Source organism: Thamnophis sirtalis, unplaced genomic scaffold (assembly GCF_051295495.1).
Source record: "Thamnophis sirtalis isolate CommonGarterSnake01/CBP01778 unplaced genomic scaffold, rThaSir2_p1.2 scaffold_5, whole genome shotgun sequence".
Taxonomy (NCBI): domain Eukaryota; kingdom Metazoa; phylum Chordata; class Lepidosauria; order Squamata; family Natricidae; genus Thamnophis; species Thamnophis sirtalis.
The window spans coordinates 58,641,868-58,655,303 of record NW_028261385.1 but is presented as its reverse complement, the minus strand read 5'-3'; the positions used below and the strand labels follow the sequence as shown (position 1 = coordinate 58,655,303).

General features: G+C 36.5%; 1 protein-coding gene across 2 annotated transcripts in view; it reads right to left on the bottom strand.

Annotated features, from left to right (window-relative positions):
* Positions 1 to 12,743, bottom strand: part of ADAMTS19 (ADAM metallopeptidase with thrombospondin type 1 motif 19) — a 107,094-nt gene extending 94,351 nt beyond the window's left edge. For both annotated transcript variants that reach the window (XM_087715880.1, XM_087715881.1), the window contains exons 1-2: positions 12,040 to 12,743; positions 8,995 to 9,584 (exon numbers count right to left, since the gene is read on the bottom strand). In XM_087715880.1, coding sequence (XP_087572006.1) covers positions 8,995 to 9,584; positions 12,040 to 12,124 — 675 coding nt within the window. In that variant the 5' untranslated portion in view covers positions 12,125 to 12,743. The remainder of the gene's footprint in view (positions 1 to 8,994; positions 9,585 to 12,039) is intronic.
* Positions 12,744 to 13,436: the final 693 nt, after the last annotated feature.

The window sequence follows — 13,436 nt, the reverse complement described above, 5'->3', positions numbered from 1 at the left end:
TGTCTGTCTCTCTCTTTTCACCTAGTGTCGCGGAATCGCTGATCCCACCTTCGTCGCCAGTTTAGAGGTTCGGAATGAGGGACGCGACCACAGGGTGAACAACAGAACAGGCTTTATTCCAAGCTAAGTATAACAGCGATTCAACTCATAACCAGCCCGCCAAAACCTTATATACACGGGCTTCAACCAATCAGAAACAAACATTCAGCCGGCAACAGCCTCCCTCGCGTCCTATCCAATCCAGACGCAGGAGGCTGTTGCTGGCCAGCACAAAGGTGCTGAAATACAAGAACAGTGAGGCCATTTGCATGGCTCATACATATTCATGAACTTATGAATACTTAACAATATTGCACCTGAAGAGGCACAATAAAAGTATAGCATAAGTTCTAGAATAAATGGGAGATATTAAATTAACAAATAAGTGTGAATAAAATCCCCTACACTCATACAAAGATTTTTAAAAAATTCCAACTTCAACCAAATATATTATGTGTTCATATCCATTATACATTTCCCTCAAAGGTAAATAATATTTAACATTTTACCTTAGGAATACAGCTAGTCCTTGAATTACAATCACAATTAAGACCATTTCTGCTGCTAAGCGAGACAGTTGTTAAGTGAGTTTTGACCCATTTTATGTCCTTTCTTGCCACAGTAGTTAAGTGAATCATTGCAGTTGTTAAGTTAGTAACATGGTTGTTAAGTGAATCTTGCTTCCTTATTGACTTTGCTTATCAGACAGTGGCAAAAGATGATCACATGGCCCTAGGTTACTGCAACCCTCATAAATGTGAGTCAGTTGCCAAGTGTATAAATTTTGCTCATGTGACCAGAGGGATGCCGCAATGGTTATAAGTGTTAAAACTGCCACAAGTCACTTTTTTTAGTGCAGTTGTAATTTCAAACAGTCACCAAGTGAACTTTTTATTTTTTCTACACTCTATAAAACATTGCTCATCTTGAAAATACCTAGTTGTCTCTAATATTTACTCTTGATTATTCTTTTTTTAATTTTTTTATAAATTTTTATTTTAAACACATAAACACATCAACAAAAACAAACACATGATTTAAAACAACATAGGAACAAGAAGTTCCATCGTATATCATACAGCAGTTCCGTATTGGTTTCTTTGCAGTTAGTGTTTTCCCTTCTATACATTTCTATCTTGCATTCATGGTCTCCTTATTCGTTATCCATTTTTATGTACAATTCTATATTTATTTATACTTAGCTATTTATAACCAAATATTGTTTACCTATATTGTGCTTTTTATTCTTACTGTCATTTATTATCTTACATACAATTATAGGTATACATTCACATATTCTTTTTCTTTGCCATTCTTATACTATTGTTATTCCATTTAAAAGGTTATAAGGTACAGTTTGGATTGCTTTGTTTACCATCCCTAGCGCCTGTTGTAACACCCTTATTTTCTCTTTCTTTTCTTTTCTTTTCTCCCTCCCTTCCTTCTCTACTTCCTTTCTTTCTCCTCTCATTACCTCTTTCTTCTTCCCTTACCTCTCCTCCACTCTTCCTCTTCCTTTCCTACTATCTCTCCTCTTTCTCTCCCTTCCACCCTCCTCTCCTTTCCCTTCCTTCTTCCCTCCTTTCTCTACTTCCTTCCTCCTCTCCTCTCCTTCCTTCTTCCCTCCCTTTCTTTTTCTATTGTTATAGGTGTCTCTTTCAAATCTCAATTTATGTTTTCTGGGGATGGTATTTCCACAAATCCATATAGTTTCATATCATTTCCTTTTTTCTCTTTCGTTCTACAGTCTATATGCCAACTATCGTCCTAAATAGATTTCACCATTCTTAACCCTCTTATTTTATTAAACATCTAGGCTCTTTTTTGGGGTGCATTCAGTCCATTCAAGTTTATCGAGATAATTGTTATTTCTTGATCCATCTTTAGCTGGGGTTGTTTTTTTTACTTCTAGTTTGTATCTGACTTTTCCCTCTCACGCCTTCCTTCTCTGCTCTTTTTTTCTTGCCTGTTCTTCTCTCCTGTTTCTTTCGTTGTCTTCTGATGTTTCCTCCTCTTGACCTCTAATTTCTAATTCCTCTTTGCTTCCTTGTTCTACTTCCCTCTTGCAGTATTCTTCATAGAATTTCTGTGCTTCTTCTACATTCTCTATCTTATATCTTTTTCCTTGCCAAGATACCAGAACCCCTTCTAATACCAACAATCTGTACATTATTGTTTTATTTAACTGGTTTGTTAAAAATTGGTACTGCCTACGTTGTTCCTAAATTCTCCGTGGAATCTGTTTAAGCGTGATCAACTCTTTTCCCTGTAGTGTAATCGTCTCTTCTCTGGTTTTTTTGTACACTTCACCTCTCGTTTTTTTAGCAAATCTTGCATGCACTTCTCTCAGGAGTCTATATCTTCTGGTATAATTAGTATGCACCCGATAAGCTTCATTGTTGTCTCCTCTCAACGCTTGTTCTTTTTTTTGAAGAGATTCAGTGAGGATTTTAATCATTTTTCCTTTCAGGTCTTCCTCCTTCTCTTCCGGTAGGTTTTGGAATCTTATGTAGAATGCAGCTCTTTCATTTTCAAGTCAGATTATTGATAGTTCTAATTCTTTATTAAGTTGTTTATATTCCAATTCCATTTTTCCCATCTTCTGATCTGATTGATCTATTTTTTTCTTCCATACACTGGATTTTCTGTTCATTGATTGCTAAGGCATTCTGTATCTTTTCAATTTTATCATCTACATTCTTGATAGTTCCTTTCAATTCTCCCATTTCATTTTTCATTTCTTCATAATTCCTCCTTGTCTCTTCATGATTAGTAGTTGTCACTTCTTGGCTTTTCACCAATGTCTCTTGTATCATCTGGAGCATCGATTGCATACTCTGCATTGTTGGAGCTGGTCCTGCTGTTTCTGCCATCTTTTCACCTTTCTCCAACCCCAATGCACTCTCAATTGATCTTTGATTTGATTTGAGGAGGGGGGGTTGTTGCTGAGATCACATTGGATGTAGTTTTTTTCACTAATTTTACTGAAGTTGCCATTTTTATCCCATTTATCCTTGCCCTCAATTGCATATAAGTTTACTTTTACTTCTACTTTATCAGTAATATCAATGATGTAAATAATTGTATATTTCAATATTCAACAATAATTAACCTTCCTTAATATCACATTTCAATACCTAAACATTCCTATAGTATTCTATCCCATTTATTTGATTTTTGGTCTTTAATTAATATATCTCATAGATTTATATATCACACTATTATCTTATACCAATAAATGTCTCTCAATTTTATCAATTATACAAGTATTCAATTCTAGTAATTAGTCCCTCTATGTATATATATGTATCAGCTTATGTCACCGTTAGTTTTCTTGCATCAGACTTCACAGTTCAGATTTACAGTCCACTAGGTGTCACCCTCTCCTCAGTGTCACTGTTAGTATCCACAAAGCAAAGGTCTCCTTCCAAGACAGTCCTCTGTCTATTGTCTCTGACACTGTTCCAGGCTCCGAGGCAAATAAATATAAAGTGCTTATAAGTTCAACAAAGCAGCAGAAGGAAGAGTGAGCAGAAAAAAAAGGAACTCAGTATACCAACCCAACTGTTAAACCATCTCTTCTCTGAACTTTCCAAACCTTTTCGGCAAATATTATTTTCCACTCCTGTTGTCCATGTTGGGTTTTCATTCTCACTGTGGCTAATTCCTTTAACTTATTCCTGCTGTCCCTTCCAACTCAGCGTCTCTGCGTCTCTGCTCCACTTCTTTTCGGCAAAATTGAACAGCCTCCTTCCCGGCGCCTTCTTCTTTCCAGGTCACCCTCTCTGCCAATTTCGCGTTGCCCTTCTCTTTGGGTTGTTAGTAATAGTAACAAGTATCCAATTTCAACTGCTTCTCTCTCTGTTTCCTTCCTTCTTATGCAGTCGCCATTGTTCTGGTCCTAACTAAATGGCAGGATAGTTCCTCGTCCATTTAGGGGGCTTCTCCTATCCACTGGGGGATTTGCATCAGCCCAGCATCTACAGAGTATCCCCTTTAATCTGCTGGCCCCTTCAGGATCAACAGCACTCAAAAATGAGCCCAAAAGAAGAAGTTATAGTTAGAGGTTAGGAGAGCTCCCTTTCCTCTGCTCTAAGCACGGTGACGTCACCACAGGAAGTCCACTCTTGATTATTCTATTGTATTTTTTTTTTGTTCCAATGTACAACCTCATTTCTAAGTTGCTTCTTATTTCATTTATCTTACCTCTTGCTTTGGCTAAGTCTTTCCTATTTCTCCTTTAGTTATCACTGACTCCTCCCATATACATACATACATAAATACATACATACATACTTACATACATACATAGATACATACACACACACACACACACATACACATACACACACACACACACACACATAGGGAGAGAGAGAGACAACTGTACATACATATCTTGTTCCAAAATTTTTCCCATACTTTCCCTTTTAAGGTGTATGCCAATAGCTCACAACTAAAGCAAGGAACAGTACTTTTTGTGCTTTACAAAAGGTATTCAATATGTTTTCATGGCTTATAATTCAAAGTGACACTTTATTCTCATATATTTCATAGATCTTTTCCTATTTTTTAAATATATGCATTTTGGCTTCTGCTCTTGCTTTCTCTCTGAACGATCCCCCCTAGTCTATGCTTTTTGATCTACAGTAGACACTTTTACAGCTAATTCTCATAATGTGCCTAAATGTTAAATGAACACTTGCTAATTTTTATCAAATCGTTTCCAGCCAATTTTGATTTCTTTTCTTCTTGTGTCCTTTCATTATGTTCCTCTTTTTTATTGCAATCTTGTAAATTTGTTTAATTTGCATTGCCTACTTCCTGAGTCATTGTACTTAAAAACTAGTTTTATGTAATTATCTGTTACTGATATGTAAGCTGAAACTAATGATGACAAATGGAAATATGAGTTTATGTGTTTTATATATTTAATGATGATGCTAGAAGTTATGTTAAATCAATTCAACTCTCAGTAAGCAATAACGTTTACATCTGTGTCACTTTAGATCCTCAAAGTTATTCCCTGAATTTACAGGCAAGATAAATCTGTTTCTGTTTTCATTTGATATTTCTACTGAAGTCCATATACCTAACCTTTTTGAGGTAAATCTAGTAGTGCCTGTCTAAACATATCTATCTGAACTTAAACAAGTGATAAATTAAAGTAAACAAAGAAAAAGCCTTTTGAACTCTGTGGCCTTTCAGTAGAAAAAGATACCTCATTCAATTTCCATGCCCTCATGAACAAAGTTTTGCCTTGGAATTTTTACAACTGCAGACGTTTTCATAAAAGTTATATGCCAATATTTACTATTCTAAGAAAAAACAGTCCCTCTAAAGAATTACTAATGTTGGACAGAGAAACAATTTTATCTTTTTATAATCCCTGGATAATACTTTTAATGGATTATCCCTGGATAATCTTTTAATAATCCCTGGATCTTACATATTTATTTAATCCTCTTTTATAGCCAAATGATGTTTGTTCAGTTCTTTTGATCAATTTTATGTTCTTTATTTTAATAGAAAATGTATTTTTAAACTAGTTGAGATTAGAATGTCAAGGTACATATGTTCTGATCATCTATAGACACAATCTATAATAACATGTGCTATACCTCAACGTATTTAAGAGAACTTGAAATGTATCCATCTCATCTGCAGGAGGAAAAAAACCTTGATAGAAGCAAAATCAAGACATTAAATTAGATCAGGGAATATTTTGTAAAATTCTATAAATACAACAACTTCCCATGTGGATCTCTATTGTCATAAGCAACACCAACAAATATGATAGTATATAAAAATCGTCCAATCTATTACTTCTTTAACACATGTGGGAAAACTGCAATTTGTGGGGCAATTGCAGCCCCTCCAGCAACTCAAGATCATCTTGATGTAATTTAGCAACAAAATGATAATTTCTCAGTGGTGTATTTTTCAACTTAGTGAAATAATTCTATGAAGCCAGCACAACCCTCCCTACATTTAAAATCTCTCAAGTCAAGTGAAACTGACCATTTGTTATCCATTCTAAAAGGGCTCAGGCCATCCAATTTGAATGGAAGGAAGCTTAAACTTATAAACTTTTGTAGATAACTAGAACAAAGCATAAGGTATTTTGGTCTTGTATAGCATTGTATCCATATTCTAGAAAAGCTTTTTTTTAAAGGCCCCATGTAAAAATGCTCTCAAATTATGAACTGCATTCCACAGATTCAAATCTGAATATTAGTATATCTTTTTCCCCAAACTAAATAGTATGAATCTAAACAACAAAACTAAACCACAGGTCTACATTTTATCTAATTCTCTTTATAAACTTTATCAAATCTGGCAATTCCACAAGACTTAGTAAAAATAAATCGAAATAACTCAGTTCCCACAAAACATTGGCAAGCTATATTCAATGTTCTTCGGGAGAAACCTAACTCTGAAATACAAGCCAATGATGTCTTCATAGCTGTAGCTTTATTCTACAGATTACATCCAGCAAACCACAAGCAGCAGGAAATGTTCATTTTAAATACCATTGGCTCACTTCAGGCTCAAAGCCACTGTCAGCAACATCCTTATTCTATATAGATTTACATTAATAAGCCTAAATAGAAACAGTAACTGCTTTCTTTTAAATCAATCCATAATTTTGCATCTCTCCTGTTCCTAGGATTTTAGTCTTTCTATCTACTTACCTTTATACTTCATGCAGTCAAGGGACCTGTACTATTGTTATTGGATCTAATTATAATTTTCCTAAGATCTGCTAAAATCATATTAAAAATATCTGCCAGCACCAAAGATCTATCTACGAAACCAGGATTTCAGAGCACATGAAAGTGGTCACAGAATCCCACAGTATCTTGCCTTACATATAAGCACAGTTTGGTGTTAAGTACAAGAGCTTTAAATTGATAAGCTTCCTACTCTGGTTGATCATTAGAAGACTGGAGGCTTTAATCAGAGTTTCTTATTATATCCAGACCAGAAATTTTAGTGTTAAGAAATCAAAACCATCCACCTTAATTTAAAGGTTTCAATAAATCACAGTTAACTCTTACCTTCTCAGACATCCCCCCTTGTACTAATAACATAAGAGCAAACTTGATGTGAAAAACAGACGCTGATGGAAGGTTAAACATTCCCAGCCTACATTCTTAACTTCAAATGTAGTATCCCTAGCCTTAAAAGAAGTAAGAATAAAAGCTGGCAGAATATGGTACACATTATTTATCACATCTAATTCAGTTTTATATATAAAGGAGAACAACATTAATAAATAATTGGCTAATATAACATAATGTCTTTACATTGTATTAGTTTATGACATGTACTGAAAAGGTAATCTGGAATAAAAGAAAAGTAACAGAGAAATAGAGCACTAGGATCATTGTGATTCCTGCATTTAAGCAGTTATACAAATAAAGAAGAGTGTCAGTACTCCTCAATAATGGATACAATTTAAAAAATAAAGAGAAACTTAATGAAACTTAAGCAGTGTATTTCCCTGCCTTCAGGGGGGGAAATCAGAATTACCCATATTAACTGGTTCTCATGCAAATAACTTTTTAGCATGGGTTTTCTGAGGTCACATTCATACAAATCAGTTTCCCCAACCCTTGTGTTCTCCACAAGTATTAAATTATGGCTCCTGTAGTCCCCATAGCTTTACTGCAGTTTAACAAGGATGAAAGACACGAACTTGGGGAAAACTGATATGCACATTTATATCCATGTAGCTAATATCTGCTAATATCTGATCTAACTCTTTTAGATGTGCAATACAATGGGATGTGATTTTCTAAAATCCAACTACTAGGACAACAAGCCATTTTCTATAATCCAACTACTAGAAAAAGAAGCAATTTTCTGTAAATTCCTTGCAACATAGTTCTAAGCAATTGTAACCATGCCAACATGTTGAAAACAAGCTAATCTATGCTATATTGTGGAAGTCACTGGAAGATCTATAAGGCTGAGTTTGAACATCAGATACCAGATACAAACTAAAGGAACTAGTCATCCCGCTTTATGCCCTGATTGAGTGCTTCAAAATACACCTAGAAATGTAATGAACTGGAATAGATGTTCTCATCCTATGGGTGATACAGTTATGATAATTATAGACCTGGAAAGAAGCAGATTGAGGAAGGTTGTTCCAGAAAGTTTGATCAGAAAACTTCAAATATCCTAAAGCATAGGTTCAAGCTAAAGGTCCAATTTTTTTACAGTGATGGAACTAATGGAAAATAAATAAGATCTTCATGTTGTATAATTAAATAATCATTAAAGTATATCAATAAAGTGACAACAAACATGAGCGTAAAAAGTATATGAACATAAACAGCTACAGATGTGTAATAGGAATAGCTACTATCTTTGTTTACTTAATGAGAGGCACTTTGTGTAGTACTTAGAGCATGAGGCTAGAAACTGGGTTTTAGCCCCACCTTAGGCACAAAACCACCTGGGGGATTCTGAGCCAGGCATTTTTTTTTCTAGTAAGCTAGCCTTAATAAGCTATCAATGGCAAACAACTTCTGAAAACATTGGCAAGAAAATTGCACGAACTTGTCCAAGTAGTCACTAGGAGACAGCATTAATTCAAAGGCACAAAACAAACAAATGTTTATTTGATATCGCTTGTCCAATGGATTTAACATTAAAATGGATGAGGTGCAAATCAAGAACTTCTGTATGGTTATAATAGTGCAGATGAAATTAACAATTACAAAACCATGTCTTAAATTTAAAATTAGGATGAAGTGCTTTCCTTATTTTGGTGGTTATAGAACTTCGAACACTGAAAAAGAAAATGGCAAAGAAAAATTAAATAATAATTGGAGTAACATGGAAGTATTATGAAAAAGAACAGAGATGGAACAATAACAGTGGGAAGTAAATTTTACTGCAAAGAGCAGATGAAATATAGGTGAAGAGGAAAAAAATACTCACCAAACCACCACAAGTGCTAAAGGAAGCAAAGGATCCAGGATAATGCAGCACAGACCCACTATAGTAACAGGCTCTCTCTGTTTGTGTGTGGATCAAATTTGGGGTACTCTTTTCATTCAATAGTCGTTCCTCCACTGCAAAACCTGGTGCTAAGAAGCGACTGTCCCTCTTAAGCAGCAGATAGAGCTCCTGAGCAAAAGCTGGTATTCTCAGCAACATCTCATCCTCATCTTCTGAAGGAGATACATATAGATAAGATGGTTGCTGAGAAGTACCATTAGATCCCTGAGGAAGTAGAGACCAGTGATAGAAATCCTGAGATTCATATTCATCCTCTGAAGTTTCCCGAACTGGCAGTTGCTGGTGCTGGTGGTCAGATGAGGAAGAAACTGAGCGGATCTCACGAGAACTGCCCACTCCCTGAGTGGATGCAGAGGTAGCATTGATATTGCTGCTGCTATTCCCACAGTTACCATCAAGACTGCAGCTGCCTCCTGCACCACTCCCTCCAGTGGATTCCTGTTGGCTTCTACTCCACAGGGCTGGGTAAACAATCTCCCACTCTTCAAAATCTCCCAGAGGTTGTAGACCTGCAAAAATTCACATAGACTGAAATTTACACACTCTGAATTGCCCCCAACTCTAAAAGTTGCCATAAATGAACGCCAGATTTAGGACTCATCAGCATAATTTTAATACATCCAAATGACTTAACAGCATTGATCCATACTGCTATTACCAATAGAAAATCAGTTTTCCTTTGTACTCATTGTAAGAAAAAATAATGTGTTTGGGGAGCCTCTTTATATTAGTTGGCTGAAAATGCTATTTTTACATATATGTTGCATTTATATTTTAGTTTTTGTTAGCTGCCCAGAGTAGAATTGGTGAGATGAGTGACTATGTATGTATGTATGTATGTATGTATGTATGTATGTATGTGTGTGTGTGTGTGTATATATATATATATATATATATATATATATATATATATATATATATATATATATATATATATATATATATATATATATACACACACACACACACACACACACACACACACACACACACACATAACTAAAGGTGTGCACAGATATCTACAAAATATCTGCTGAAGACTAATGCTTTTCCCTTATTTTTTCTCTCTTTGTATGTATATATGCGTGTGTAGGTATGCATGTACATACATATACACACATACAGTCAATATTGTGTTAAAGATTTATTTATTTATTTATTTATTTATTTCTACAATGTATCCCTGTTTCAATATAAAAGGATATTTTTTGAAATTTGTAAATAAAGCTTGAAGAGTATCCACAGCTTCTAATTGAATTAAAAGATAGTCATCTCATTTTATCCATTTGAACAATTGTAGTCAAATAATGTGGTAAGGAACAGTAGTAGCCTTTCCCAATGTGATGTCCCCTAAACTATGTTGCTGGCTGAGATTTACAGACCACCATCCATACTAGACTGGGAAAGGCTGTTAGAAGTCCCAACTAAGTAGTCAGTCAAAATCTCTCCAGTATCATCAGAAGTAGCCTCTCTTTCAATCTAAGCATCTCCAGCATAAGGATAGTTGTTATAGGTTTAAGTGGCTGAATACCCAGGAATGTTTCCTACAATATCAAGTAGGAACAAATTTGCACAAATTTGTAATTAAAAGGCAGAGACTACAAAAATATTTGCCAAGCATCTATGTGAGCTTTAGGGCTAATAAAAAGTTAAGATGCCACCTGATGGCAGAGAAAGGAGTAAGAGGGAAGGGGAAATTGATTTACTCAAACTTTTATTTGTTTCACCAAAATAAGCATCCTACATAGATTAGGATTACGGGTAAAAAAATGTGTAAAAAACCTATAATCTTTTGTTGTATATCCCATTCCTAAATTAAAGTATTTCACTGTTTAGCCAATAAGAATTCAGTAAGAATACAAATGACAGTAGAAATTCTGAAGCATCATATGTGTAAATATAGTTATAAATTTATAATTCAAAACATTAATTTGTTGTACATTCCATACAAATATATTTAGTGAATTGAAACTTCTGTAAATTGTGGATTTGTGCACAAAAAGAAAATTGTTCTATGTGGAAATCTTTGAGGTTTAATATTTGAAGTGCTTAAGAAATAAAAAAAATCTGAAATAATAAGGTATTATTAATATAAGGTAAAAAAATTATTCTCTTGCTGGTATTGGAACAGTCCTCAAGAAATAATACAGTTTATTAACATTTGACTTAGTTATTCTATATTTTAAATCAGATAATATTGCCTCAAAAGAATATAAGATCTGTTTCTGCAGCAAAGGCAAATAAGACTTAGTTTTGCTTCTAAGGCAAATAAGATTGGCAAACAGAAAGAAATTAATCCATCAATATATCAAAGTACAGATCCTATATATTTCAAATGTTACAGGCTTTTGGGGTGTATTTAATCTTTAATGGGCAATTTTTGCCACTTTTAGTTATTTATCAAATAAATAAATAATTTGGGGTGTATGAGAACTAAAACTTCATAAACATTCTCATGCAGATGTGAATCAAGTAGCTCATCCTAATGGAATAAGAAGATACTCCACCTGACTACACTCTGGAGAAACATATCCTTGTAAGCATGTCCTGCCAAGTTGCTGCTGAATGTTGTTTGATCCTAGAGAATACTTTGGCAATCACTTGAAGAAAAAAAGTTAAATCTAAGTTTACTGTTCAATATCAGAGCAGCATTCTCAAGCTGCGGGCAAATTATTTCTGAGTGTGTGCAGGGTGTCTTATAAATTATATCCTTCCCTAGCAGTGTGGAAGTATTTGATAGATGGATAGATTCATACCGTTCAATAACAGTGCACCAAAATGTATATTTAAGATCTTCTACTCCTAGAAACTACCAATAATGATACATATCTGCGAGACCTCTTTGTGTCACTGTGGTTCCTTATTACCTTGGGCAAGGCTCTTGGCCATCATCCGGGGCCAGAAATCTCCGAAGAAAAGAAAGTGGTTCCGATTATTGAGCAAACATGAAGTACTGGGACTCACCTGAAGTGATCCGATCTGACAGGAAGCACAGCTGATAAAAGATGCAGCAAAGGTGGCTCAGCCGTCTTTCCCTTTTCGCCTCCATCCAAGCCGCGGAGGTAGGCAGGGGGAGCGACCAAAGTACCCCCTTTTCTCTTCCGGCGCTTTTCTTTGAGGAACCTTGCAAAAACCGAGGAAAAAGCTGCTCGCGCAAGACGCCGAGCCTGCAAAGACTCCCTCCTTCCTTCAGTTTGTGGGAGGAGAGCAGAGAAAATAGCGGGCTCGGCAAGCCTCTTAGCAGCAGCAGGAGCAGGAGCAACAGCAAGAGTAGCTCAGCAGTGGCACCAACCCCGAGCCTCTCTGCTCCGGTTCCCGAGCAGAGTGAAAGCTGAAGCCCCGACAAGGGAAGCCACCTCAGGGGGCCGAGTCAGGCGGCAGCCATGCCAGCAGAGGTCAACAGAAGAGGGCAGACTGGCTGAAGGAAACCCAAAGAACCGTGCGAGAAGGAGAAGGCACAACTTGCTTTGGTGGAGAAGCCGGCCGCGGAGCGGACAGGCAGAGAGAAGGAGGGAGGGAGCGAAGGAGGGAGGGAGGGACGGCCACGCGGAGCAGTGGCGGCAGCAGCAGCAGCAACAGCGGAGAGGTGGTGGCACCCCGCACGCGCACAAACACACACATACACACACCCAATCCCGGCAGTGGACGGTGGGCTAAAGGCGAGGAGCTCTCCCTGGGTGGGAAGTGGGCGGAGGAGGACTCAAAAGAGAACGAGCGGGCTCCCCAAACTCCTGCCGCTCACTCTTGATTGGCTGCTCTGGCATTTCTAATTTACATACCTCTTATTTCTCCCCCCCCCCCCTTTCTTCTTCCGTGGGAAGGTCTGAGGGCTTGAGGTGCAGGTAAGTATTGGAGGGAGAATAGTGGACGCAGTCCCGGTCTGGCGTGGTCCGGCACAAAAAATCCAAAGACCGAAGCAACGTCCCGTGATACTGAACGGGAATGGAAGATGAATTGTGAATCCGAAGCAGAATTTACACTTATAGCCATAAGTTTTGTTCCAAACAGTATCAACCTTGTGAACTCTCAAGCTTTGCGCTATGTATTCAAGATGGACAATGATTAATAATAATATGTATATGTTAGGGTGTAGCTATATACATATGTATGTATATAGCATATCTCTATATATACACGTTATGTGTACGCTTTCAGAGCAGGCAACAGAATTTCATTTTTAATGTGTGCCAGAGTCCCACAGAAAAAAAATGACTATAAAGATTGTCTTATTAGCAAAAATACTTGCTAATTCGTGCTTTCCCAAAGGTGCTGTGAGGTATGCTTTTACCTGTCATGCTTGCACAAATCCGATTTTCTCAAAAGGAATTCTGGAATATTTTGTCTCTCTCAGACGTATACGG